The 26,416-nt window shown below is 49.3% G+C and overlaps 1 protein-coding gene across 4 annotated transcripts; it reads left to right on the forward strand.

Moving 5' to 3' along the window:
- On the forward strand, positions 1–25,558 carry MTHFSD (methenyltetrahydrofolate synthetase domain containing). Of its 4 annotated transcripts, none has more exons than XM_036346193.1 (8): positions 1–84; positions 1,241–1,344; positions 2,672–2,785; positions 6,878–6,991; positions 9,873–9,963; positions 13,634–13,746; positions 14,026–14,151; positions 19,076–25,557. In XM_036346193.1, the coding sequence occupies exons 1-8, from the start codon at positions 69–71 to the stop codon at positions 19,559–19,561; spliced, it is 1,164 nt and encodes a 387-aa protein (XP_036202086.1). In that variant the 5' UTR covers positions 1–68; the 3' UTR covers positions 19,562–25,557. The 4 variants fall into 4 exon arrangements, with proteins under 4 accessions (XP_036202086.1, XP_036202090.1, XP_036202087.1 ...); XM_036346195.1 differs by lacking the exon at positions 1–84 and adding an exon at positions 173–716; XM_036346197.1 differs by lacking the exon at positions 6,878–6,991 and having other exon boundaries at positions 19,076–25,558.
- Positions 25,559–26,416: the final 858 nt, after the last annotated feature.

Consider the following 26,416-nt stretch of genomic DNA (forward strand, 5'->3'; position numbering starts at 1 on the left):
GGGGCGGGCGCGCGGGTGACGTCACTCTGTGCCGACCGGCCCGGGTGTCGCGCACTGACCGCGTCGCCATGGAGTCCAGGGCGGGTGAAGGTCCGGTCCTCGAGACTGGCCGGGGGCCGAGGGACTTCGGAGGGAAGGGAGTGGGCGGGGAGGGGCCGTGGGAGAGACGGAGGGTCACGCGGAAAGGGCTGGGGTCGAGCCCGGGCGGGACACCGCGATCGCGGGCTCGGAGGGCGGAGGGCTCCTGCGGCTGGAGCGGTGTCCGTTAGCTCCGCACACTTGTCGCCGCTGCTCCCGAGAGATCCGCCCTCCCTATCACCTCTGCTTACAGCGCGGGAAACTGAGGCTCGCGGCCGAGGCAGGGGCAGGACGACCCCAGTTTTACCGACACGCTGGGCACGTGGTCATCGTCTTCCTAGCAGATGCGTTGTGAGGCCTCAGGTGGCCCCGGCGCCTGGGAGCCTCGGCCCAGGGTCCCCGGGCTGATTGGGTGCAAGATTGCCTGGCAGAGATCATGTAGGGCTCATGGTGCGCCCGGGGTCCTGCCATGCCTGCGCGTGCAGCAGGAAACCTGCACAGCGGGCCGCTGCTGGTAACCCAGTGGGATGAGAAAAAAGGTCTTTGGAGAGACGCTGCCACGTGCCAGGACCGAGCTCAGAGCCAGAGGGAGAAAGAAGAGTGAAACCCAGGCTGACCTGACCCGCAGCTACAGCAGGGTCGGGCATGTCACACATTAATATATGTCGCCTCTTATTATTCTGACCATTTCCTCTGTTTTCATAACGTTCCAAGGGCAGGGACGTGCCCTTTTATTCTCTGCCTCCCCTCCCAATTAGCCCATTGCTTTCTAAACGGGAGTCACTCAGATGTTTGTGATGAATTGACTCTCCAGGGCCGGCCCCAATGTCTGCATTTCTTGTGTTCCACGCAGTCCGTATCCTGTTAGGGATATTGTAGGGCTTCTGGGTTGTTAGCGAAAGTGATAATGTAATAGCCTTACGATAGTTGTGTCAAAATTTGGGATTATATTGAGTTTACTCTGTTGTTGGACTTCAATGATTTGTCATGGGTGTAGGACTTACCACTAACCCTGATTTTATGATGGATCGATCAGAAGGCCTAGATTCTGTCTGGCCTGTAGAGAGTGGAGGGTGCATGAAGCAGGCATGGGAGAGTCCCTAGGGTGCACACGCCGTGGAATTCCTTGCAACTGTTTAATCAGGCACCCTTGTTATGATAGGTATTTCCAAACAGGACATTCGGGAGCAGATCTGGGACTACATGGAATCACAAAATATAGCTGACTTTCCCCGGCCTGTCCATCATAGGATTCCCAACTTCAAGGTACTGACGCATCCCCAGAACATTCAAAAGGGAAACGGGGTGTTCCTAAATGAATAGCATTGGTAATAATACAGTTACCACCCTGTTTCATGGTGTGAAATGCGAACCACCAGGCGGGGTGTTTCTGTGTTGCGGGACCTCCCTTCACTCCCGGGGCCCCTTGCCTTTCTGTGCAGGGTGGGTTGGTTGGTTGTCTTGTCGACATGATGCTCAGTCTACCGTTTACTATTTGATGCAGAATGAAATGTTTATCCTGGCTGAACGCACATTATTGTGGTGCCTTTTTACAAAATTGGTTCCCCAAGGGTAGAAAGGGTGATGCGCTCTGAGACGTCAGCCCACTGCTGGCACCTTTGGAAGGAGGAAGGCTTCATCAGGCCCTGATGACGCTGGGCCTCAGGCTCCCAGCGTTCAGAATAGAAGACAATCAGAGGTGTCTCTGTGATAGTATTAGTAGAAACTAGTTTGCCTGAAAAAGGCAACATGCACAGCCCTAATGTTTGGCATACGTGTTTGCCAAGAGAAAAAGAAAGCGCTTGCTGAAAATGCACTGCTCTGTCAGGCCCGAAGGACGTGGCCCATGTGCTTGCCATCACCCCCCATTTGGGCTGGACATTCTCTCCCAGCCCGGCTCCCAAGAAGCAGGCCCCAGCCCTTTCCCGGTCCTTAGCTGAGCTGGTCCCGAGGCCATCCTGTTCTTCTGAAAAACTGTTCTTTTGGATGGTTTTGTCGCTACTTTGTTTTGTTTTAGTGCTTGTTTCTCCAGGGAGAGAGATGTACATGAAGTACAGGGAACGGATGAAAGGTGCACAGAATCAGTGATGATCTTTCAGAAGGAAATCAGCCAGGAGAGGGAGGGGGTTCGGGCTAGTGCTCTAACCTGGATTCATACGCTCTGTCCTGGTTTAGGGGGTGGTTCGCAGGTGTGTTCCTTTTGTGGAAATTCATGAAGCTTACACATGATTTGTACCCTTTGGGGGAGTGTGTTTTATTTCAGTAACAAATTGGGGCTTGGCCAGCTTAGCCCCTCTCCACCCTGACTGCTGTCTTAGACGTTTCTCTGTGTGACTCTCAAGTCCTGTCTCACGCACGATGAGTGCTCCCGCCTGTCTGGGAGGGATGCTGGAGCAGGTGCTCAGGCTGTAGTTGTCCTCAGTAACGTGCCGTTGCCTTTAACACAGGGCGCTGCTCGGGCCGCTGAGCACTTCCCACGCTTGCAGGCGTTCAAAATGGCCAGGACCATTAAAGTCAACCCTGATGCTCCCCAGAAAAACGCTCGCTTCTTCGTCCTCGACGTAAGTGCAACTCTGTCTGCTTGCCTACCCAGGGCTCTTATCTGGCTTGCCAAAGCATCAAAGACCTCGGAGTTTTTGCCAGAACACAGGAAGTTAAAGTGGACCCCGACAAGCCGCTGGAAGGCGTTCGGCTGCTGGCACTGCAGGTAATCCCACTGCCCTGCACGGAGCCCTGGCCCTGACGGGAAGGTGCTCGTCAGGTGGCTGGTAAATGCGTGCAGTCCTGTACTCAGAGGCTGGCTCTTCTAGTCCCTCCCACACAGAACGTGGCCTGGAGTTGTTTTTCCAGGAACAGTCCAGAAGTCTTTCACTTGCTCAGCAGTCAGTCAGTCAGGAGTCCTGGATATTTCCGGAATTCAAAGATAAAAGACGTGCAAGATGATGACGTTGAGGCATTCTCAGTTCTGATGTGCTTCATCAGAAGGGAAAGATTACAATATGTTTATTCTTTCTGCTACCTTTGTAACATTGCAGTTCTTTGAAATGGGATAACCCATGAGTGAGGAATCTGGTGCGTCCCCAAAATATATAAATTAGAACAGTGTTTAACTATATAGGCCCCCTTTCAAGAAAAAAAAAATTCTCCAGGGTTGCTTTAAATTATTATAATTCAATAAGTGTAAACATAAAAATAAGTGTAAACATAAATGTTAATGCTCATAGCTCTTATGCAATGATAAGATGAGCATAAGCATATAAATTCAGTGCAAACAAAACTTTAAAAGCAATAACATTCAAATAACCACTGATTTTATGAATGGGTGATGTTTTGCTGAACACATTGCCGCTGATAATGGGAATGTGGTGCTGAGAGCCTCGGGCAGGGTCTTCGGAATTCTGCCTCGCCCTCCCTCGCCTCGTGTGGTGACTCGGTTGGGCGCCTCCGGAGAAGCCTTGGCTCTGCAGGGCACCTCCATCCCACGTGGTGGAAGGAGTCCCAGAAAGTAATTTTACCAGGACGGGGAGCGTGTAGGGGTCCCGCTCTGGTTCTTTCAACTCTCCGGGGTAGGAAGTGACTCTGTCTTCTGTTTGCGGTTCAGCCCCAAGAAGCCTCTGATGTAGGCTCTTCTGGAAGCATTCTTCCTTGCCAGCCTTGTTTTTCGGCCAGCAAAGCACTTTAATAGCAGCAGCAGTGAAGGACCCACAGTATATATGAAACCCATTTCTATCTAAACATTTTCCTATGTTCGTTTAATCCTGCTGACAACCCAGTAGGAGAGATCTCTCTTCCCATATGACATTGAAGAAACCAGACACAGAGGTCACGTGTCTTGACCAAGTCACACGTCAGGAATGGTGGAGACGGGATGGGACACTGAGTCCTCCTTGTCACTTTATTGATTCAGGGGAAATAAATAGCCAAGCTGTATTTCAGGCTCTGCCAGGCACAGGGACATAGTGGTGAAAAGCACACAATGTCACCTGTAGTCCCTATGCTCTAGGGCTACAAGTTCATCAGTGGTTTCATGTAGTGGGTTAAGAACCATGTAGGAAGCAGATAAAACTGCAGGTTCCCCAGTCCCACCTGAGTGCAAGCAGGGATGGTGCCGCATGTGCTGCAGACCACACCTGGCTTCCCCGGCCCAACCCCAGGCCTTGGGTTGGTTTGTGCTTGAGAACCATTGGCCTTGCCTGCGTTTGCCAACACTCACTGCAGGTCAGTACCTTCCCGAGAGCTTTGAAGATGTCTGTCACCGAAGTCAGGTTCTGAGTCAGAGGCCCTGAGTGGGTCTGGAAATGCTATCGTACAACTAGGGTTGAGATCTGCTGAGCTATGGTGAGCAGCTTCCAGAAAAGAGGGAGGAACCGGAATCAACCTTCAGTGTAGCAGAGTCATCTGGAGACAGCAAATGCCAGGAGCCCAACACGAGTTAGCACTCAAAAGGAGGATGGCATGTGGTCATTGCTTGTAGGAAATACTCTTCTCTGTGGTTGAAAATGTTTATTTAAGTAAGCCAGACTGATTTCAGAGGTTTTTTGTTTTTGTTTTTGTTTTTTTTAATATATTTTATTGATTTTTTACAGAGAGGAAGGGAGAGAGAGAGAGAGTTAGAAACATCGATGAGAGAGAAACATCGATCAGCTGCCTCCTGCACATCTCCTACTGGGGATGTGCCCGCAACCCAGGTACATGCCCTTGACCGGAATCGAACCTGGGACCTTTCAGTCCACAGGCCGACGCTCTATCCACTGAGCCAAACCGGTTTCGGCGATTTCAGAGGTCTTTTATTGGTCTCAGGCTGGCTTTTCCTGCACAAAAACTGAGGCACACTATTTTTTACAAAAAAGGTTTTATAAATGTTAGGACTGCCTGTGGCCTTCCCCTGGGTGATCAACAGAGATGCCCGTGGGCAGTGGTTCTCCCCACTGACCAGGTGGGCTGTTAAGCAGGTTGCTGGGCCGGCTTCCAGGTATTTCTAACAAGTGCCCAGGGGTTCCTGTGGCTGCTCCCAGGGCACCCACTCTGAGAAGCCCTGTGTCCTCTGGCACTCACAGTGTGAGACTAAATACAGTCAAACCTCGTTTCTCCAGCGGCTCCCATGTTGACCAATTTGGTTCACAGAAAAAAGTATCTCAGTTGTCAACCAAAACTTCACTTTTCAACCTGACAGCCCTTTCATGCTGATACCTCAGCAAGACAAAAAGTGTCTCTTAGACAATAAACAAGGAGAGAAGGATTTTGTTGCTGGTGATTAGCACAATTTTTAAAACATAAAGAGGCCATCTGGAGTGCTGATGTTGCTAAGGGTGTGAAAGTGCTCCCAAAACCACAGTCACAGGCAATTGAATAGGTGGAAAAACTTGTTGATTGAATCAATGAAAGGGAGTTAGCCCAGGAGAGCATGTTGGGGGCATGATACATGAAAAATTCATTTAAGGTTAGTGTTAGGTTAGGTGGCTCAGGAGGCGGCGCAAGAAATAGAGAGTCCAGTGAATCAGAAAAGAAAGGAAAGGAAAAGGTTTATTTCTGCGTCCCCGGGAGACCCACGTACCCCCAAGGACAGGGCACGTGGATTCACGCCAACAGGGAGGGGGGCGCTTTTTTTATACTGCGGTTGGGTGAGGGGCGGGGACATGAGCTGAGGTATTCAGTTGAGGAAGTTTCAGCTGCAGGGGTCAGCCAGGTATTCAGGAACGAGTCAGTATCTGTGTGGGGGGTCGTTGCAGATTCAGGGAGAAGCCTGTATCTGTGTCTGGCACGCTGATCTGTTACAAATGCCAGGTAGAGTCCATTATCTCGTCACATGTCTGCATGTATCCGATACTGGGCTCTCTCTGACCTAACAGTTAGTAGGGGGTGGTTCGATAAATTTAAGAAAAAAAGTATTTACAGATTAAACAGTGCATTAGACATGTACTGTATAGAAGAAAGGCTAAAACAGGGAATCATTTGAGTCTGCAGTGGATTAATTCAATTTACATTATTTCTAATGGGGAAAATGATTTGGTTTTCGAACAAATCGCTTCTCGAACAGCCAAGTTAGAGAGCCGAGGTTCCACTGTAGGAGATAAGGGCTGTTGACACAGATGAATATATAATATTGATTCTATCAAGTGCTGACCTTTTAGATTGTGATTTATTGAACAGCAAACCTGAGATAAATGCTTGCTGGCATAACATTGTTAATGTAGCTGTAGCGACTAGTTTAGAATTAAAACAGCAGCTATATAGTACTTAATGCTGAGAACCGGGAACATGGGAGAGTTATGGTTGGAAATTTTGTAAGAACAGACCTTTGTTTGGATCTGTGTTGTCATTTTTTTACATGTCACAGTTTTCATTGGCAAGTGAAATGGAATTAGCCGTTTAACAAATGCCCTGTGAAAGGCTGGGTAAAGTAGTGTCTCTAAATAAAGTTAACCCTCACGCTTTTATTTATTTGTTTGCAAACAAGTAATTTCCTTGGCACACACCAAGAAGTTGAAAATAATAGTAACTTGTTTCACTCCTGAAATGTTAAAAACAGCCGAAACCGGTTTGGCTCAGTGGATAGAGCGTCGGCCTGCGGACTAAACGGTCCCAGGTTCGATTCCGGTCAAGGGCATGTACCTGGGTTGCGGGCACATCCCCACTGGGAGATGTGCAGGAGGTGGCTGATCGATGTTTCTGACTCTCTATCTCTCTCCCTTCCTCTCTGTGAAAAATCAATAAAATATATTTTAAAAAAATGTTAAAAACATATGCAAGAAAGTTCCTATTTCATTTTGTAATTTATCGATTGTTTTTCTTTTAAAAGAGCAAAAAAACATTGTTGGTTCCAACACCAAGACTGAGAACAGGGTTATTTAATAGGATCACACCACCCCCTGGGGCAACTAAAGACATCCTGAGAAAATGTGCCACCTCGCAGGTAAGTGTTTCAGCTGCAGCTGCTGCTCAGTTAGGATAGCGGATAGCCTGTCATTCACCACACGCTGGAAATTTATTTCTATCAAAGTCAAATGAACAGAGATGTTAATAGTATTCAGCACCTGCCATTAAGGGGCCAGGTAGAAACACTATGAATACCTGGGTTCTGTTTTTGTAACTTGGTTTCTGTTTCGCACCAAGCTGGCAAATTGTAAGTTCTGTTAAGAAAGAAAAGGAAAAACAAAGTACCTAGTACTCTGGCGCCCTCTAGTGCTAATCTGTGATGTTTAGTGGTCTATAGATTTTTATCAAAGGCCGTGAGAGCAATTGGGGACACAGGATAGAATTTCCAAAATATTTTCAATTGGAATGACTCACCAGTTGCAAATTAATTATTGCTTATATATACATATGTATGTATATAAAAATGCACACACACTCTGAATAGTTATAAAGGCAGTATTTGTTAAAATTCATTTCATTTTTTAAATGTAATAAAATCTACAGACATAGTGTGTATACATTTGAGAGGGAAACCCTATATATGTATATGTGTATACATGGGTATGTATATATATGTGTGTGTGTATGTGTGTGTGTGTGTGTGTGTGTATGTGTGTGTATATATATATATATATGTATACATGTTTGATGTTATATGTAAGATTTTCTTGAATGCCTCACCATGTAATAAAACCAAAGTTTGTAACTATTACATTAGTGTGTGTTATAATGGAATTTGTCTTGTAGTTTACAGATAAAGAAATAGAATTTGGTGGTTTTTCAGACTCCTAGAGTAGACCCAGGTAATTTGATTCTTACTTTACTGGAATAAAAAATAGGGCATCAAGATACTCCTTTCTTACAGGGATTTTCCACTTAACTCTAATGTGTAAAAATTGAATGCTTTATTGTTATTTATTGATAACCTGTTGTATTCCAAAAATAGAATTGATGAGGCTTATAATAGTACTTCATAATAAAGTAAAATAATAGAATATGTGTGGGGAAAGGAGCAAAGGGAAGATAAGGATAGAAGAACAAGAGGCAGCAGTGGTTCAGGTTGCTGCTCAAAACTGCAAGCCCTGTGACCCTCTGCCTTTGGCAACCTGGGCTGCAGATTTGAGCCCACGTGTCTTGGAGCCACAGGGGATGTGATCCGTGTAAATCACAGGCTCACGACAGTAACAGAGTCTTTTCCTGGGATCGAGGTCCAGGTCGGGGCTGCTATAGTGGTCTGTCACCCGAAACAGCATCCCTCTCCCCTCCGAAAGGGAGCCACCACTCTGCTTACTGCCCGGAGTTCCCCGTGAAGTGCCGGCTCTGGCTGGTCCCACACACGCACTCCTGAAAGCATAACGGCCCATGAGGAGGCCGGACCCGTTCTCATGGCTGAGCTTTAATAAGGACTGAACAGCAGGGTTTGGGCATTTTTATAGCGTGAGATACTGGATCCAAATCAGAGATCCAGAGTCATGTACTGCAAAAGATTTTCATGTGCTTTATGGCATAGGGAAAGTGGTGAAGTGGGGAGACACTTAGGCCACGTCCGCACGCAGAGGCAGATTTTAGTGCGATCTTTATTTTGTTTGCCAAAGCTCAGTGGCAGGAATACTGCCACAGTGCACATCTACTCTAGGAGACTCCGAGGGCGCCTTGTTTCTTGGAAGATGAATCTCTGAGTTTGTCCTCACCACCTCAGCCCCCGGCCACCGTCACGCCCCAGCCATCTGTGTCTGTCGTCCTTGTCGTTGTATTTGCTCGGACACAGGAGTGTTCTGGTAACCACCCCACGGGCAGGCAGAAAAGTGTGCTACTCACATGATAAGTCCGTGTACTCCTGTCTGGCGAGGCTTAGCCGGTGAGGCTGGCCGAGTGAGGGAAGAGGAATTGTAACAGACCGAGTTACAACCCAGGAACTCCGCACAGCTGTCTGCTCACGACGGCTGCCCGACACTGAGCCCATTAACCCTGAGGTGGGGACAAGGGCTGTGGACATGAGATGCCTGTCTCCATGGCCACTGTGAGAGTGGGGAAAACAGGCTTTCCTGTGGTGGGAACACCTAGGCCGTTGACTAGTTTGGCTGTTGGGAGTCCCCCAAACTTATCTCGTGTACTGATTCTGTGTGTGGCTTGTCATATAGTTGTAGACAGGGGGCATGGGCCAATACCACATCCAGTGATTTGCTTCTGCCAGGTACTGCTCCGAACATCGTTCCAATCTGGTTTCCTAGATTAACTGTAGCCCTTGTTATCAGAATCACGGCCTATCAGCTTCCCTATTCGTTAAATACGGGCCTCCACTAGTTAGTACGCGTGGGAGTACTTTTGGTGCATTTTGGTTGAATAAGTAATATTTCAGAAGTGAGTATGCTATACACGGAGGTCATGGCCTCCAGCCTTTCATGCTGCATTAATGTGGTCACGTCTTATGTGCCAAATGCTGTACCTCCGTGTTAGCATTTCATCGTAACACCAGCCCGACAAGCCTGGGTGGTGTCCCCTTCTTAAAGATGAGGAAACTGAAGCCCAGAGAGCTTCCTCCTGCTGAGGTCACAGGGCAGAGGGGTCTGGACCAAGTTCTGAGGGACTCCTGCGCCTGCCTGTGTTCTGATCACGGGGTGGGGAAATTATTTGCTAAAAATCATGAGGTTAATATCCTCTCCATTTGTGCTGTCAGTCCCTCTTGGCATCTTTCCTGGGAAGACACTGTGGTAAATTATCCTAAAATGGTTTTCCCGAAATTCCATTTCTGCCATGCTGTGGGGCTGCGCGTGCATCTGCTTCTCGCAGGAGGCTGATGCCGACTCGCACTCGCCTGTGAGCTGTGAGGCGGGGCAGCCGCTCGCTGCCGGGAAGCTCAGGTCCGTGTCTGTCCGCAGGGCGTGAGGGACTACAGTGTTCCCGTGGGCTTGGACGCCAAGGTCCTCGTGGACTTAGTGGTGGTGGGCTCCGTGGCCGTTTCTGAAAAAGGTAAGATTACAAACAGAAACTCCAGTGCGACCACTTGGCCTGCAGCCTGCTTTCCACCGGCTCTGCTCGGCTTCTGGGCGCCGACGGTAAGGAATTTCAGCCTCTGGTCGCATGCCTGGCTTCCAAAACCAGTGCATCCATCGTTCATTTTGAAGAGTCAACTCCGTGCCTCCCACTCCTGGCCCCACTCAATGCTTTTACAGTATTTCCACTCTTCTCAACAGGAAAAATAAAGTGAGATAATCCCTTCAGATGGCGAAAGGTTTCCCCTCTGTCCTTAAGTTAACTGGCACCGGAGCTGAGTTTATTTGCAGTGTGTCAGTAAATAGCTGGTCTTGGAGAGCCTCCAGTGAGTGGGAAACCTTAACTGCTGCACCTTGTGTTTGTTATGGAGCAGCAGCGTCCTGGACAGGACGGGCCCCGCGCCTGCTGCGAGGCCTGGTGCTTCGCGGTGCGGGCCGGTGAGCAGCGTGGCGCCGGCGCTGCCTGGCACCCTCAGGCGTGGGCCCCTGTGCTTCCGAGGGACCTCTTCCCCCAGCACTGCTCTGCCCCAGCCCAGCCTGATGCTCTTTGAAAACAATCTGCTGGTTCTTGGGTGGAGTCAGTGGTTCCTAGTGTGATTGGGTCCCACTAGGAAAGTGTTCTCTCTCCTCTCATCCCCACACTCTTTCTTTCTGTCTGTCTGTCTGTTTGTTCTTATTTAAATATGTCTTTATTGATTTCAGGCAAATCAATAAAGGCCTTGATAAAGGCAAAAAAGATTTTGCCTTTAGTAGGAAGTTATTCTTAGTCCTTACAGAGAGGAAGGGAGAGGGAGAGAGAGAGAGACATCAATGATGAAAGAGAACCCTTGATTGGTTGCCTCCTGCACGCCCCACACCAGGGATCGAGCCCACAACCGGGGCATGTGACCGGGAATCAAGCTGTGACCTCCTGGTTCATAGGTCGACGCTCAAACACTGAGCCATGCCAGCTGGGCACCCAAAACTCTCTCTTTGAAATTAATTGGCCAAGGTCAAGTTCTGTTTTCAGGAGAGGTTTTCAGTAAATAGTTGGTGAGAGATGCTCCAAGTCGGTCATTGAGCTTGGTGTTTTTAAATGCTGGTCTGCAGTATCTTCACCTTCAGTTTACTTACTGTCTTTTCCCAGCTCTCTGAGCTAATATGTGAGATGTTTTGCTTTTCCTGTGCACAGTTACAGATACTTTGTCCTGTGCACATGAGCACACCTTTCCTGCGTGCCTACCAGGGGCCAGGAGCCCTGCCGGCAGGGTGTTCTCTGCCCGGGGCCCACAGTGAGTGGGAGGAGCAGACAGCAGCCGAGTTGCAGGACCATGTGCTCGGCATCAGGTGGGAGTTAGGACAGGCAGCAGCGGGGTCAGAGGAGGGACCTCTGAGCCTCGAGCAGGGCATCACCTCAGAAGTGACACCAGGGCTAGCCCTTGCATGCCAGTTGTTTCCGAGGCAGGTGGAACAACAGGAGAGGTGGCAGGTTTTCGGAGCAGGGCCCTTTGCGGTTGGGGCTGGCTTTCCTGAGGCCTTGAGGCCAGTGACAGGATTTGGACTGTACTGATCTGGCAGTGGAAAATGAGCAAACATTTCTTCTTTCAGAGGTTATCGGAGGTTTCCTTTTTTAGCTTCGGATGTATGAAGAAGCATATGTTTTGTAAATCTCACCATCCAGATAACCACCTGCTTAAAGCAACAAAACCACCTGCATGTGTTTGGGAAATTTGAACGGCACAGAAAGCGTCACCCCCCCTCCCCCCGCGCCCCCCGTCCCCTCGTCCCGCCTCCCGCCCCACTGCCTTTCTTTTCCCAAACCCCGCTGCCGGCAGTTTCTGTGTCAGTGACACCCGCACCGCCTGAGACACAGGTGTCGCGTGTGCTCTGCGTGTTGTGTGTTCATCCTGTGTCTGTGTCACAGGGTGGCAGCAGCACTCGCAGCGTTTGGTGCCATGTGGGTGATGTGTCTCCAAGGCCTTTGCCGGCAGCACAGCCGGCTGACCTGTTGATCGCCCTGGCTGACGGACATTTCGTTTTCTTCAGGGTTTGGCTTTGTTTCTTCCCACAGATGGCGCTAGAGTGGGGTGTTACCTTGTCACATGGCCTACGTGGGCCTAGGAGACTGTGCATGGGAGAGGAATTGCCGAACAGGATTTTAAATCCTGATGGATGTTGTCAGATTACCCACCAGAAAGGCTGCCCACCTCCCACCCCCAGCGCCGTATGCCTTGCCTCTCTCCCCACCCCCTTGTTAATCACTAGAATCATCCAACTTTAATTATTTGCCCATCTGATTGTATTTCATGTGCCTTATTAAATATATATATATATTTTATTGATTTTTTTTACAGAGCGGAAGGGAGAGAGTTAGAGAGTTAGAAACATCGATGAAAAACATCGATCAGCTGCCTCCTGCACAACCCCCACTGGGGATGCGCCCTCAACCAAGGTATATGCCCTTGACTGGAATCGAACCCGGGACCTTTCAGTCTGTAGGCTGACGCTCTATCCACTGAGCCAACCCGGTCAGGGCTTCATGTGCCTTTTGATTTGCATCAGTTACGAGTGAAATTGAACATTCTCATATATATGCTATTCATCTGCCCATCTCTTTCTGTGGACGGTTCATATCTTTTGCTATTTTTCTATTGAGTTGTCTTTCTCTTATTTCTTTGCCTGCACTGTTGAAGGCTTTTAATTGTAAATGTAGCACGATCAGATCTGAATCTCAGATGCACGAGCAGTGATGCTTACACTCTCAGGGTGAGGCTGATGTGAAGTAGAAATCAGAATTTCTGCACTGTCATGGGCTGCTACCCAGAGGAACCTGTTGGCTCAGTTTGGGAGCCAGAGGCCTGTTACTGCTTACTGTCCTGCTGCGTTCTTTCCTCCTGTAGCCTCAGATAATAATCCCTTTGTTTCGCTGCCATTTACGAATTAGCAGAAATAGCACTAGTACTGTTTACACCACCCTCCCTCAGGAGCTGTAGGGGTGATAGGGTAGCTCTGCCATTTTAAATCACATATCCTTGATTTTAGAGCTTTTATTTTCCTTTCAAGGGAAGGAGACGAAAAAGATTTTGCCTTTAGTAGGAAGTTATTCTTAGTCCTTTTAAAAACAACTCTTTGCCCTAACCAGTTTGGCTCAGTGGATAGAGCGTCGGCCTGCGGACTCAAGGGTCCCAGGTTCGATTCTGGCCAAGGGCATGTACCTTGGTTGTGGGCACATCCCCAGTAGGAGGTGTGCAGGAGGCAGCTGATCGATGTTTCTCTCCCATCGATGTTTCTAACTCTATCTTTCTCCCTTCCTCTCTAAAAAATCAATAAAATATATTTAAAAAAATAAAAACAACTCTTTCATTGTTTTTAAATGGAGTCCTGCTAGCATAAAACTCACATAAATGCAAGCTCAGTTTCCTTTTGTAGCATGTTTAAAAGGTTTGACGTTCACTTCATTGTGTGTTAGCCACTGTACATATTCAGTGTTGTTATTCCTCTTTGATTCCTCTTTAAGTTCATTCTCAATGGGCCGCCTGTGGAGTTACTGTGGAAGGCCAGGGATATGGGGTCCATGTTCCTCCCTTCATTGTGACGTAATGAAAAGTTTACTCCTGAGTGATTCCCCGGACCCTACTCAGATGTTGATTCTCTGCGTTGTCTCTTAGGCTGGAGAATTGGGAAGGGAGAAGGTTATGCTGACCTTGAATATGCCATGATGGCGTCGATGGGAGCAGTCAGCCAGGGGACGCCAGTGGTCACCATCGTCCACGACTGCCAGGTGCTTCCTGTGGCCGACAGAGCCACACCGTGCTCCTCCGAGAGAGAGAGAGGGGAACACGGGGAGGGAGGGGGAGGTGGGGAGAGGCAGGCAGAGGCAGACCAGTCTCTGCCTTCACTCCGTGCTGTGTCATGAGTGGCATGGATCAGCCGGGCCTGGACCTGTTTAGTGATGGGGCAGTGAGGCCGCATCCCAGTGGAGATGGAGCCTCCACTGCACAGTGCCGTGAGCACTGCAGCGTGTTCCCGTCAGCTCCTTGACCCCCTTCTGTTTGCCCAGGTCGTCGACATACCTGAAGCGCTCCTCGAGGATCACGACCTCACTGTGGACTACATTCTCACTCCAACCAGAGTCATCACCACGGGGTGTGAGCGCCCAAAGCCAACAGGAATCACATGGTCTAAGGTGGGTCAGCACGTGGCATCGAGGGCAGCCACAGCCTCCCGTGGCCGGCGCTGGCCCCAGCTTGAAGGCATCTCTCTTTCCCTGGGTCCTCCCTCTGGCGTGGCAGCTGTCCCCAGGCCTGCAGTGGCATACGTTAGAGTTACCGGGAGCTTTTCAACAACTCAGCTCCTGATCACGGTCTCCAGGCATGGACCTAAGAATTACTCTGCAAACCCGTGGGATTCTGATTAGCAGCCGGTTCAAGGTCTCCTTCCACAAGACATCTAGCTACAGGCAGCAGGAATGAGCCGATCCACCAGCAGGGCTAGCGACTAGGATTCGTTTGCCAACTGGTTTATAGCATTATACTCAGAGGTACTGTAATTAGAAAGCTAGTGGGCGCTTAGAGGCATGGGTGGCATCTGGGGAAGACAGCCCATGCCCTGGCTTATCCTCCTCTGACTGTGCTTCCTCTAGAACCTTTCCACCTGGGCATTTGGAGGGACCTCAGAGCATTGTCATCAGTGATAAGCTCTAGCTTCACCCAGAGGAGTTGTATTTCCATTAGAAATACTCGTGGCGTTTCTGTTCCTCTTTGCCAGCAGCGGCTCAGGCCGGCCCTGGCATTTTAGAACGAGGGGGATTTTAAAGATCGCCCATCCTCATCTCCTTATCTCTGGGTCAGGAAAGCGAGGGCAGAAAGAAAACAGCGTATCCAAAACCGTAAAGCTCATGTGTGGCCGAGTACGATTGGAACCCAGCTCTTCCTTTTGGGTTGGCAGCAGATGCCTGCAGTGTCAGATTCCTGATTTATATTGGACTTAACATGTGTTTGTAGGGACAGGTCTTTAATGTAATCATTAAAGAGACATAAGTGACTGATATCTGTGTGCTCCAGTGAAGCGTGATTGCAGCATATAAAAGAAAACCAAATTTGCTTTTTACTATTTTTTTAGTTACACAAGGGCGGAAATATTTTTTTATGTTTGATTAACAAGCAACATCTTTCATTGCACATGGCAAGTTAACAAAATGTAACAAATGTTCCTAATTGCCAGCCAGGAAAAACAGTAGCACTGCCGTGGGCCTGTCCCGAGTGTGACGTGCAGCCGTAGGTTGGCTCACAGAGGCCTTTCTGTCCGCCGTGGGGAGCAGTCGCCCGAGCCGTCCGCATAGAGCACAGAACGGCAGGCAGCTGGCAGGAGCCACCTTGCGGGCCGTGGGGGAGGGGGGCTTTTCCATTTAGAATTTGTGGGGGATTGTGGAAGACTACACTGACGTTAGCTTGTCATTCCTTTTACCCAATAGACATCTTGCTCTTGAAGCAAGCAATTTTACGTAAAAGCACGCATTTGTGCATTCCAGTTTCTAAAGGCCCTTTGCACGTGCCTGTGCGAGGGTGCTGTAGACTTCCCGCTAGTGTGTGCTGCGGGTTAAAGTGTTTCATTATTCTCCAGCTGGTTGCAGGTGGTACAGTGCTGGCCCTGGGGTTTGCACAGCAGGATGTGTTTTTGTTTCATGTGACATGTTTTAAAATGAATTTCTGCTGCCCGAGTGTAGAGCCTTGCCCCGAGAACACTTACTTCTGCCTGAGGGAGCTCTGTGGTTCCATCGGGCCAAACCCACAGAAGTTACAGCACGCGAGGGGGGGCACCCTCACCCGGCCCATCGGCAGGGGCTGCTGAGGCCTGTGGTTCCCGCTGCTGCTGCTTGCAGTGGACTAACATTTAGCGCTTCCATGTATCCGTTTAGGCAGACTTTTCCCCTGATTGTAATTGCAGCTGTTGATCATCCTTTCTAAACACCAGATCTAGTAACTTAAGAATCTAATTATGACTAGTTTAAGTCAGCTTTTAAATATTCGGAAAGAACACAAGAATCTGAACTCCTTAGGAAGGTAGAGCGGGGACATGGGAAGGAGTCGAGTTGGCTGGACTGAGATAATCTCCGGGATTTTTTTGGGACCCAGAGCCTCTAGGTCTGTGAGTTTAATCACCTTTTGATGAATCAGTTCAAAAGAATTTTGGAGGGACAGTGGGCAAAAGTTCCTGTCGATTAGAAAAGAGTAGTCACATCTTGTGGGGATCCCATGGCACAGACATGATTTTTTCCTTCTGTCTGAACAATGGGCAACATTAGAAGGAGCAAGCCTGTCTGCACCCTTTCCATGGCAGCTGAGTTTGTGTGCCATTCTGAAGACCCGGAAGGACCAGTGCTGCTCGCAGAGGCTTCTCTAAGTGACTGATAGCGCGTGCTTCGGTGGAGCGTGATAGTAGCATGTAAAAGAAAATCAAGCCCTGGCCGGTTTGGCTCAGTGGATAAAGCATCAGCCTGTGGACTGAAGGATCCCAGGTTCGATTCCGGCGAGGGGCACATGCCCAGGTTGCAGGCTCGATCCCCACTGGGGGGCGTGCAGGAGGCAGCCAATTGATGATTCTCTCTCATCATTGATGTTTCTATCTCTCCCTTCCTTTCTGAAATCAATACAACAAATATTTAAAAAATGAAAAACCAATACATTTTTTTAAAAAAGAAAATCAAATTTGCTTTGCCGGGGAGCAAGGCTGGTGTCCACTCGGAGAGGGTTCTGACCCACAGAGGTCTTTGCTGAGGTGGGAGTGTTACTTAGACCAGGTACTAAATGAAGTCTGCAAGAAGGCGCTAGGCTGTTCTTAGGTGCTTGTGTTTCTGTAAATCTTACTCTAATTCACTGAGTTGTAACCTGAGGCCTGAACACTTCTTGTGGTTTGGAAGTCCATGAACAGACATTGTGGACTTGTACACAGAATTGTGGGAGAGTCCCAGGGAGGGAACCCCAACTTCTCTCAAAGGTTCCTGCCTAGGATAAGAACCGCCGCTCTAAGTTACATATGATTCTGAATATAACGAGAACACTGATGCTAGTCAAACTATTTTTGTCCTGGAATAGCTCAGTTGTTTAGAGTGTCATCCCAACAGACCAAGGGAGCAGGTTTGATCCCCGGTCAAGGCACATACAAGAATCAACAATGAGCCCTAACCGGTTTGGCTCAATGGATAGAGCGTCGGCCTGCAGACTCAAGGGTCGCAGGTTCGATTCTGGTCAAGGGCATGTACCTTGGTTGCGGGCACATCCCCAGTAGGGAGTGTGCAGGAGGCAGCTGATCGATTTTTCTCTCTCATCAATGTTTCTAACTCTATCCCTCTCCCTTCCTCTCTGTAAAAAAACCAATAAAATATATTTTTTTTAAAAAAAAAAAGAATCAACAATGAATGCATGGATAAGTGGAACAACAAATCAGTTCTCTCTCCCCCCCCCTTTCTCCCCCATCCCCTCTTCTCTCTCTCTAAATCAATACATACAATTTTTTTAAAAAAACTATTTATTTTTTTGCACCTGTCTCCTCATGGGCTGATCTGTACTCTGACATGCCCACGCCTGGGGGAAGCCGGTGCCTGAACATTGCTTGCCTCTTTGTAACTAATCACTTACAAGCTTCATGCCCAAAAGAATGACAGAAAGCATCACTAAAGAATGAGGGTTGCTCTGGCTGGTGTGCTCAGTGGATAGAGCATCAGCCCGAGCACAGAAGGGTCTTGAGTTTGATTCCTGGTCAAGGCACGTACATACCTGGGTTGCAGTTTGATCCCTGGCCTGGGTCAGAGAGCGTACAGGAGGCAACCACTCACTGTGTCTCTCACATCGATGTTTCTCTCCCTCTCTCTCTCCCGCCTCCCTCCCTCCCTCCCTTCCACTCTCTAAAAATCAATGGAAAAGATATCCTCAGGTGAGGGTTAACAACAACAAAAGAACGAGGATTGTGAAAAGGACTAAAGAGTGTTTTTCTGTTCCTCTTCTGCCTCCTGATTCCTCTGACAATATGAGACCAATTCTGCCCCAGCTCAGTGGTCCAGGCTCAGCCGGACCCGCGGGCAGCCCCCGTGTCCCTGCCCCAGCAGGACAGCCAGCGGTCTCCACACTGCAGGCCCGCAGAGGCAGTTCCAGCCTGTTCAGGCAGCTCTTCTTTGAGCCTCATTTACTGGGACACCTGCCTTTCCTGTGTTGTAGGTTTTAGGAATTATCTGTTGATTGATTAGGCCAAAAAGCCAAAAATGTCCTTTGTATAGAAGTCCTGTCCATTGAGGCTTCACTGTGTGTGTGTGTGTGTGTGTGAGTGTGTGCGTGTGAGTGAGTGTGTGCGTGTGAGTGTGTGTGTGAGTGTGTGCGTGAGTGTGTGTGTGAGTGTGTGCGTGTGAGTGTGTGTGAGTGTGTGTGTGTGTGAGTGAGTGTGTGCGTGTGAGTGTGTGAGTGAGTGTGTGCGTGTGAGTGTGTGTGTGAGTGTGTGCGTGTGCGTGTGAGTGTGTGTGTGAGTGTGTGTGAGTGTGTGTGTGTGTGTGTGTGGTATTTGTTATTTTAGACTCATTGCTGAAACTGTTCTATTTCCGATTTGCCTTGTTTCCACGTTGTCAGTGACACATTTCTCTGAGAAATGCTCCTTCAGTGGGGGGTGGGGAGCAGGAGGAGGGGCTCCCTGTGGCCTCTTACAGCCCTCATCCTGCCCAATGGCATCGTCAGGGGGAGGGGACAGGTATGGAGGCAAGAAAACCATTATCCTGGGGAGCCAGCAGGGGACATGCCATTTGTGACCCTGTGACCCTCACACTAGTGACCTCAGCTGCCCCCTCTGTGCGGGAGGCCCTCGGTTCTCTGCTTCCTGGGCCTCTGGGAGAACAGAGAGAGCTGCCATTCTTGCCAGCTGCTGTGGGACGCCCTCAGCCAGGGCTCAGAGCTGCTGAGTAAGGGAGTGGGGCCCCACATCACACGGCTCATGCTTACCGTGCAGATAAGACGCTGCCGAGAGCACGTGTGGCAGAGGCCCCTGTGGGATTCCCATCTCCGCCCTCCTGACCAAGTCGTGGTCCCTTTTGGACGCCCTGAGTCGCTGGAACTGCTTTACTTTTTCAGGTCAGCTGTGCGATGATGGGAAGAATCCCAGTACTCAGAAGCCTTCGCTCCCGAGAGAAGCAGGCCGGGAGAGACGTCACGCTTCAGGATGAGCGCCCACCCCTAGAAGCCCGCAGCCAGCACGCAGCTCCGCCAGGCGCTGTAAGAAGACCCGGGGACCCAGCCCCGCCGGAGGCAAGTTCCCCGCGGGGGGAGGATGTGCCTTCCGACACTGTTTACGTGGGGAACCTCCCCCGGGACACGCGAGTGAGTGAGCTGAAGAGAGCCCTCCGCGAGCGGGGCGCAGCCCCACTGCGGCTCACCTGGCAGGGCCCACAGCACAGGGCCTTCCTCCATTTCCAGGACCCAGCCGCTGCCCAGCAGGCCCTCTCCTGCTTACAGGGCTTACATCTGGGTGCCAACACCCTGAAGGTGGCGCTGGCCCGGCAGCAGAGGGCCAGTGACCTGGCAGGTGGCCATGCTAGAGAGCCGCACCCAGACCATTGACCGTCAGTGACAACCTGACCTCCAGAGGCCTGCATGGTAGGATGCGGCCCAACTGCTGCTACACGAGCTGCTTTGACCTGGTTCGTTCTTTCTAGGAAGTCACAGCCGCAGGCCCTGCCTCCCGGTGATCTTCTGACGAGGAGGGAAGTTGACCAGTACACTTCCTACTCTCGGGAGGCTGAGCGCCCCATGGATTCAGTTCTGTTTATCATGGTCCTCGGCCCACTGGATGGCATAGCCATGCTGGTTCTCTGGGGAGACCGCCGTTGGAGGGTTTAGGGGACCAATGAGCAATAAGCGAGTGGGAGTAAGTGGTGACAGTGGATTAGAAGAGTCTGAGGCCCCGGCAGGACCAGACGCAGGAGCACCGTGGGGCAGACCAGGACGCGCTCGTGCCCCAGGACCCTGCGCGGCACTGCTGGAGGGAAAGCTGCATTCACATCGCAGAAGCCAGGCACCTCCGCCTCCTGGGCACAAGCCGCTTGTCTCAGCTCAGTCCTGGTGTCGGAAATGGAGAGCTGGTGCGACATGGACCGTTGGTGGAGCGGTCTCCCCTCTGTCCTCGCCTTACCTTTCCAGCCCTCCTCCTCCCCCTGGGCTTCGCTCTGCGCTCGGCCAGCGGCCCCGCACACAGCAGGAAGCGCTGGCTCGTAGGAGACAGTGGTTTTAGGGACTGAGTCATGCAGGCCTGTATCACAGGCAGAGTCCGCAAGCGCTCTCGCACTCCCATTTGCCCAATGCCTATGTTCTCCGAGTTTCTTCCTCTAGTTCCTTGTTCCTAAAAAACAAGCTGGATTTTGGCTGAACTATGCTTTCTAAACAGAAGCACTTTTGCAATTGATCCTGGGCACAACGTCAAAATAAGCATTTAAGTGGAGGTTTTATTTTTCCAAATGTACACGCATTGGAAATTTTATTTTTTCACCAGGGGGCCTTACTGTGTATTTTAAGTACATTATTATGCCTCAAGAGGCCAGGCCTTGCACGAACTTTCAAGAAAATATTCTTAAGGTACTCAGTCTCCCTTGGAAAAAACATTTCCTTTTTGGTTTTACAATGAAAATACTGTGGAGACTTCGGAAAGAAAATCTATCCAAATAGACAGATATTTCTCTAAGAAAATCTATCCAAATAGATATTTCTCTAAGGAAATCTATCCAAATAGGTATTTCTCTAGCAAAATGGGACTATTTAGGAACAACAAAGAATTGTAATTCGGGACAAAGGGTCTAATGGCAAACCATGTGAAAGCCTTGAGAAACAAAGGAGAGGAATGCTCTTTTGTGGACTTGGGAGGAGCTGTTGTAAACGAAGAGCCCATTGGAGGAAACTGAAAGATGGAAGTGTCGTGACTTTTCATTGGCTGAGCTGTCACTAGGCCAGACGGAATCCTTCTTCCTCCTGCTGAGGCAGCAAGTAGAATCATGCCATGGGAGATGCGGGGTGGTCCCTCCTGTTGGGGTCAGTAGTGTGCATAGAGTGGCATGTTCCAGCTTCTGGACTCCACTTTCAACGAGGTTTCACCATCCTTAGATTTGTTCATTAAATGCAGACTCCTTTTCCAAGCTGTCGTGAACAAAATGAGAGTAGACAAATACCTTAAAACGGACCAGGACCTTCCCTGCCTTGGGACCTCTGGGCTTCCTCTCTCTTGGCCTGAACTGTCGTCCCTCGTCTGCAGGGCTGGTTTTGTTTTGTCACTAGGCGCTCAGCAGGGATGTCAGAGGTCGACTCTGGCCACCCAACCCAGAGTAGCGAGCTGATCATCCTAACTCCTCACTGTTTCCTTTTGTTTAGTTTTTCTTTTTTCCCAGAATACCTCTTGTATTTGGCATGTTCTTGTTTGGTTTTTGTTGACGTTTTCACTGTTGACTAGCACTCCAGAGCAGGAAATGTGTCACTGCCGATCTTCTTCATTCCTGCTGTGCCCCAGCTGCGAACAAGTCCTGGCACATACATAACAGCTCGGGAAACTAACATGTGGATGGATTCACCTAAGCCAGAGAGGGAAAGGAGAGCATGATGATACCGCCCGACGCCCTGTGTCCAGTTGTGCATACGCCAGCCTGCCGTGAACGGCGTTACACCCATCAATAGTGGTCCCTCTTGGTTAAGCCAGGTTGCTTGGGTATTCTGTCACTCACAGCCAGAATAATCCAGATGAATGATACACAGATCTGAATGAGTTTCATCATGTTATATTTGTGGGAAAGTAGTATAAGGAAAACTAAAGACAACGTGCCTGAAATATAAGTCCCCCCAACGTAGCAGCCTGGGCCCACCTTTTACCCCCTGTCCTGCCTCGGGCAGGCCGGGACAGGCTTCCTCAGAGCCGCCAGGAAGATTGCAGGACAAGTGCTGAGGGACCCAGCTTTTTGTTCCCAAGACTCAAGTACTTGTCGGAATCATAATTGTATAATTTACATGATGATAATGAGGTTGAAGAATGGAAAATGACCACTTGACAACATGCTGAGAAATATAGACATACGGGCTGCTGTCGATGTGTGAGTCCCGTCCTGTATTTTCCTAAATGGTGGTGAGCTCTGCCACTGGTTTGCCTCGTGCCAAATCTGCAGCTGCACAGTTTCCAGAAACACAGTGAGTGCTGGCCTCTGGGAGCCCAGAAGCGCAGGTTCCACTGTGGTCTCTGCTCGGTTCCTGTGCTGCGTGCTAGTCACGTGGCTTATGCGTGTTTCCGCTGCTTCATCTTTAGGACAAACCCTTTGGCGTCTGTAACACCTGACCAGTTCTCACAGTCTGTTTCTTTGGAGCTTCACTGGTCTCCATCACTTAGATTTTTTCCTGTTTATAAAAGTAAACATAGCCATTGTGGGAATTTTGGAATATCAGAAGTATAAAGGGGTGTCGCCCATCACCCCACCATTTAAGCAGCCTTGATTGATACCACCTTTTATTTATTTTCAGTCTTTCTTCTCTGCAGTTTTAAAACAGCTAGGCTTAGCAATGTGAGCTTCAGAAACAAACATTTGGTGGGGGCATTAGTTTTGCCAGCGTTAGGTATGCTGTGCCACGGCAGTCACTTCGCTCCGCACTCTATTTGCTCATCTACAGATGGTCTTAGATCTGTGAAGGCTAGATGAGATAATGCCTCAAAAATGTGTGGTCTGCATGTGGCAAGTGCTCATGATTGTGTACTTTTGTGGGGGGTCATATGGCTCAGCCAGCCAGAGACCCCCTCGATCACCTCTCAGACTGGGAAGAGCAGCTCCAATGGGGCAGAACTCAGGACTAACCTGAGGTCCTGTCTCATGTCCTTGCATTGTGAGCAAGAGTCTGAGGCGGCAGCAGCAGGCCCGGGCCTGAGGGGTATCAGGGATGGTAGCGATGGCCATTTCCCAGGTGACAAAAGTTGTCACGGATGCTAAGACCTGGTGGATGTGGGCAGGGGTGACCACAGCACTGAGCTTGCTGGAGGGCATGTTTATGAAGATGTGAAGCAGCCATTTCTGCTCCAGAGGGGCCCCTGGCTATGGAGTTTACTCCAGACAGAAGAAGGCACGCACCACCTATGTTCCCCTGCCCGGTAAGCCACGGCCGGCTCCTCCCAGCCCTCAGATGGCTGGGCCATTGAACTGGAACAATCCCTTCCGTTGAGATCTGGGAGAAAGTGTGACGATTCACAGGTAGAAAAGCAGCATCTACGGAGAACCCACTGGCCAGTTTCTAGGAAATACACAGTCTGAATACAGTTGAATAAAGAGAAAACAGATCAACATGGGTGGGGCCTTTCAGAGACTCTCAAAGTGAAAGGGTCTGACACATGAGACGTGAAGGAAGAGCATTTATGAAAAAAATTGGCTCCAGGCAACAAGTGGATTTCAGGCAACACCTGCTCTGTACTGAGAAGTCTGAGAGAACAGTTTCCACTTTTCTATGAAAAAATCGTGTCAGTGTTTTACCTTCTCTGTGCTGATCTCGAAGTACACAGGAAATCCTGAGCTCTGATATCAAAGACCCTGTGGGCTAGATCACTATCAGAGGACAGCTTGCTGAAAGTAGGCAGAAAGGGAAAGCGTTGAGCAGGATAGGTAAAGATGTTTTTTAAAAATAAAAATGTGTGATTCTACATTTATATTCAACATGGTGTGGAGGAGAGAAGACAGCAAGAAGGTGAGAAAACTGGAGAAGAGACAGTGGCAAAGCCGCAGCTGACACAGGGAGGGCAAGACAAGCCAACATTCATAACATGGAGAGCCCTGGCCGGTTTGGCTCAATGGATAGAGCGTTGGCCCGAGATCTGAAGGGTCCGGGTTCGATTCTGATCAAAGGCACGTGCCTTGGTTGCAGGGTCGATCCCTGCCCTGGTCAGGGTGTGTGTAGGAGGCAACCAATTGGTGTGTCACTCTTTCTGTCTCTCCCACTCTCAAAATCAATGGAAAAATATCCTTGGGTAAGGATTAACAAAAAACAGGGGGGCGGGGGTTCCTCTCAGCTGCAGAAGGCAGTGTCAGTGCACAGACCTCCACAACCAATGTGTGTGTGTGTGTGTGTGTGTGTAAATATCCCGTGACAGGATTCCTGCTTGGAGAGAGGAGGATGCCAGCACTGCTCCCTGGGCCCTTCTCTACAGATCTGAACAGACAATAAGGAACCTGCAATCATTGAGGAAAACCAGCATCTTGAAACAGTATCTCTCCCTTGTGGAGATGGCAGTACAGGAATCAGAAGGTGATTAGAAGGCTATCATAGCCATTACAAAGAGAATAAACTGGTAAGGAAAAAAAGCAATTCTTAGAAGTTAAAAACACCATAAAATAAAAAGTAGTCACACTGCAGGCAGAATAGACGCAGATACACTTAGTTGGGAGATGAGCCACATGATTCTTCCTGGAACTAGCACAAAGACGATAGAGGTGAAAAGTATGAAGTGATGGGGAAAGTAGACAAAACTTACTTCAGCTAAAGAGGATTTTTATTTCATGTTGAACAGTCCTCAAAATCCAAAACGGGAAGCATATACATCAGCAACCTTCCCATATAGTATTAGTAACGTACCGAAAATTTTGTTTTTTATGCAGTAGCAACCAAAACGAATAACTTGGGGGTACACGTAATGTACAGTCCAGGGTTCACATGGCTAAAATTATAAAGTTTTCCTTAAAAATATGAAAGATCTGAATAAAGATGCATGCTGTGCTCTAGATGAAAAATTTCAATATTATAAAGATATCTCCATGTAGTAAGATATTCTATACGTGACCATCAAAATCCCAAAGAATGTTTTCATGGGACTTGAGAAGGCGGATGTCAAAACCTACTCTACAGCTTCAGTGCTTAAAGCAGCATGGTACTGGCGAATCGGCGCCCCAGTGGAACAGTTTCCAAGTGGGTGGGATCTAGAATAGAAGAGTAATCTCAAAGCGGAGAGAGCTTGCTTCTTAAGAAATGAAATGAGAGCTACTAGCTGGTGTTTTGAAGGGTGAATAGAGCAATGGATTTCATACCACACATCAAAATAAAACCCAGCTAATTTAATAGACAAGAAGAAACAAAAGGATTTGGAGGTAATACCAGGGCATGTTTTATCATTGGGAAGGGCAGCATAGGCAAGACCCTGAATTTAAGGACTTTATTCCTTTGTTCCCTCTCAGAAGGTCGGATTTTAACAGGTGCAGAATCCAATGACCCCAAGATGAGCCATCTGAAGAATATTCTCCAAGTAGGAAAGTTGACTAGTGCATTTCATGCACTTAGTGAGTATTACTCTCTTCAAAGCTGCCTAATGCAGCAAACCTTAGCTATATATAAATCAGCATGGAAGGTTCGTTGCCTTTCCGTGGAGTTTGGGAGCTGGCACCCAATTCATGTCGTACTGTTAGCATAGGCAACTAGGAGTTAACAAAAGAGAAGGGAACCCGGCTGGCATAGCTCAGTGGTTGAGCATTCACCTATGAACCAGGAGGTCATGGTTTGATTCCCGGTCAGGGCACATGCCCGGGCTTTGGGCTGGTTCCCCAGTGTGGGGCGTGGAGGAGGCAGCTGGTCAATGATTCTCTCTCATCATTGGTTGGTTTCTGTATCTCTCCCCCCCTTACCCCCCCCCCCCCACTGAAATCAATAAAAAGTATTTAAAAAGGAGGAGAGCTAGACTGGCTGAGTGTAATGACGTCTGGAAGGTACAGCTTCAGACACACCAGGGGAAGCCGCATCCTCTGCCAAAGGGGACGTAATCCCTGGAAGACCCACCTCCCAATCTCCCAGGGGACAGCCCGCCATCAGCCGGGAGCCGGGGAGGGGAGGGAGAGGAGTCCTTTGCCTGCCACATACGCAACAGGAGCCCAGATGGCTGCCATAAAAAGCAGGTATCTAGCCTGAGGAAAGGATCGGATTGGATGAGGGCACGAAACCCCAGAAGATCTAGGAAAGAGATCGGATGGGGAAGGACCAGCACAAGCCTGGGAAGCATTAGGAAAGACATTGGTTAGTTTGAAAGGAAGCCGGCTTTTTCCCAAGCCTAACAGAGGTCTGGCTCACAGTGTGCATTTGCTCATTTGTTGGCCTATTTGCGCATGTTCTCCCCGTAGTAGCCCTAGCAGCCGTGGGGCTCCACGCACAGGTCATTGCTGCTGTGCACGAGGGCAGCCGCACAGGCCCAAGCTTGGCCTCTGTATGGCCGCACAGCCCCAGCCAGAGCGCAGCGGCAGCAGACACTAAGCTCGCCAGATGGGGACAGAGACAGCTGGACTGAGCGCTGGCACGGACTAGAGCCAGCTGTGGGCAAACTACGGCCCGCGGGCCGGATCCAGCCCGTTTGAAATGAATAAAACTATTGAAATAAAAGACCGTACCCTTTTATGTAATGATGTTTACTTTGAATTTATATTAGTTCAC

Source organism: Myotis myotis, unplaced genomic scaffold (genome assembly GCF_014108235.1).
Source record: "Myotis myotis isolate mMyoMyo1 unplaced genomic scaffold, mMyoMyo1.p scaffold_m19_p_19, whole genome shotgun sequence".
NCBI lineage: Eukaryota > Metazoa > Chordata > Mammalia > Chiroptera > Vespertilionidae > Myotis > Myotis myotis.

Excerpts from the sequence above, each read along its gene's own strand:
- MTHFSD (XM_036346193.1), top strand. Across the intron at positions 9,964-13,633 it reads CGTGGCCGTTTCTGAAAAAG|GCTGGAGAATTGGGAAGGGA; the intron begins GTAAGATTACAA and ends GTTGTCTCTTAG. Across the intron at positions 13,747-14,025 it reads CCATCGTCCACGACTGCCAG|GTCGTCGACATACCTGAAGC; the intron begins GTGCTTCCTGTG and ends CTGTTTGCCCAG.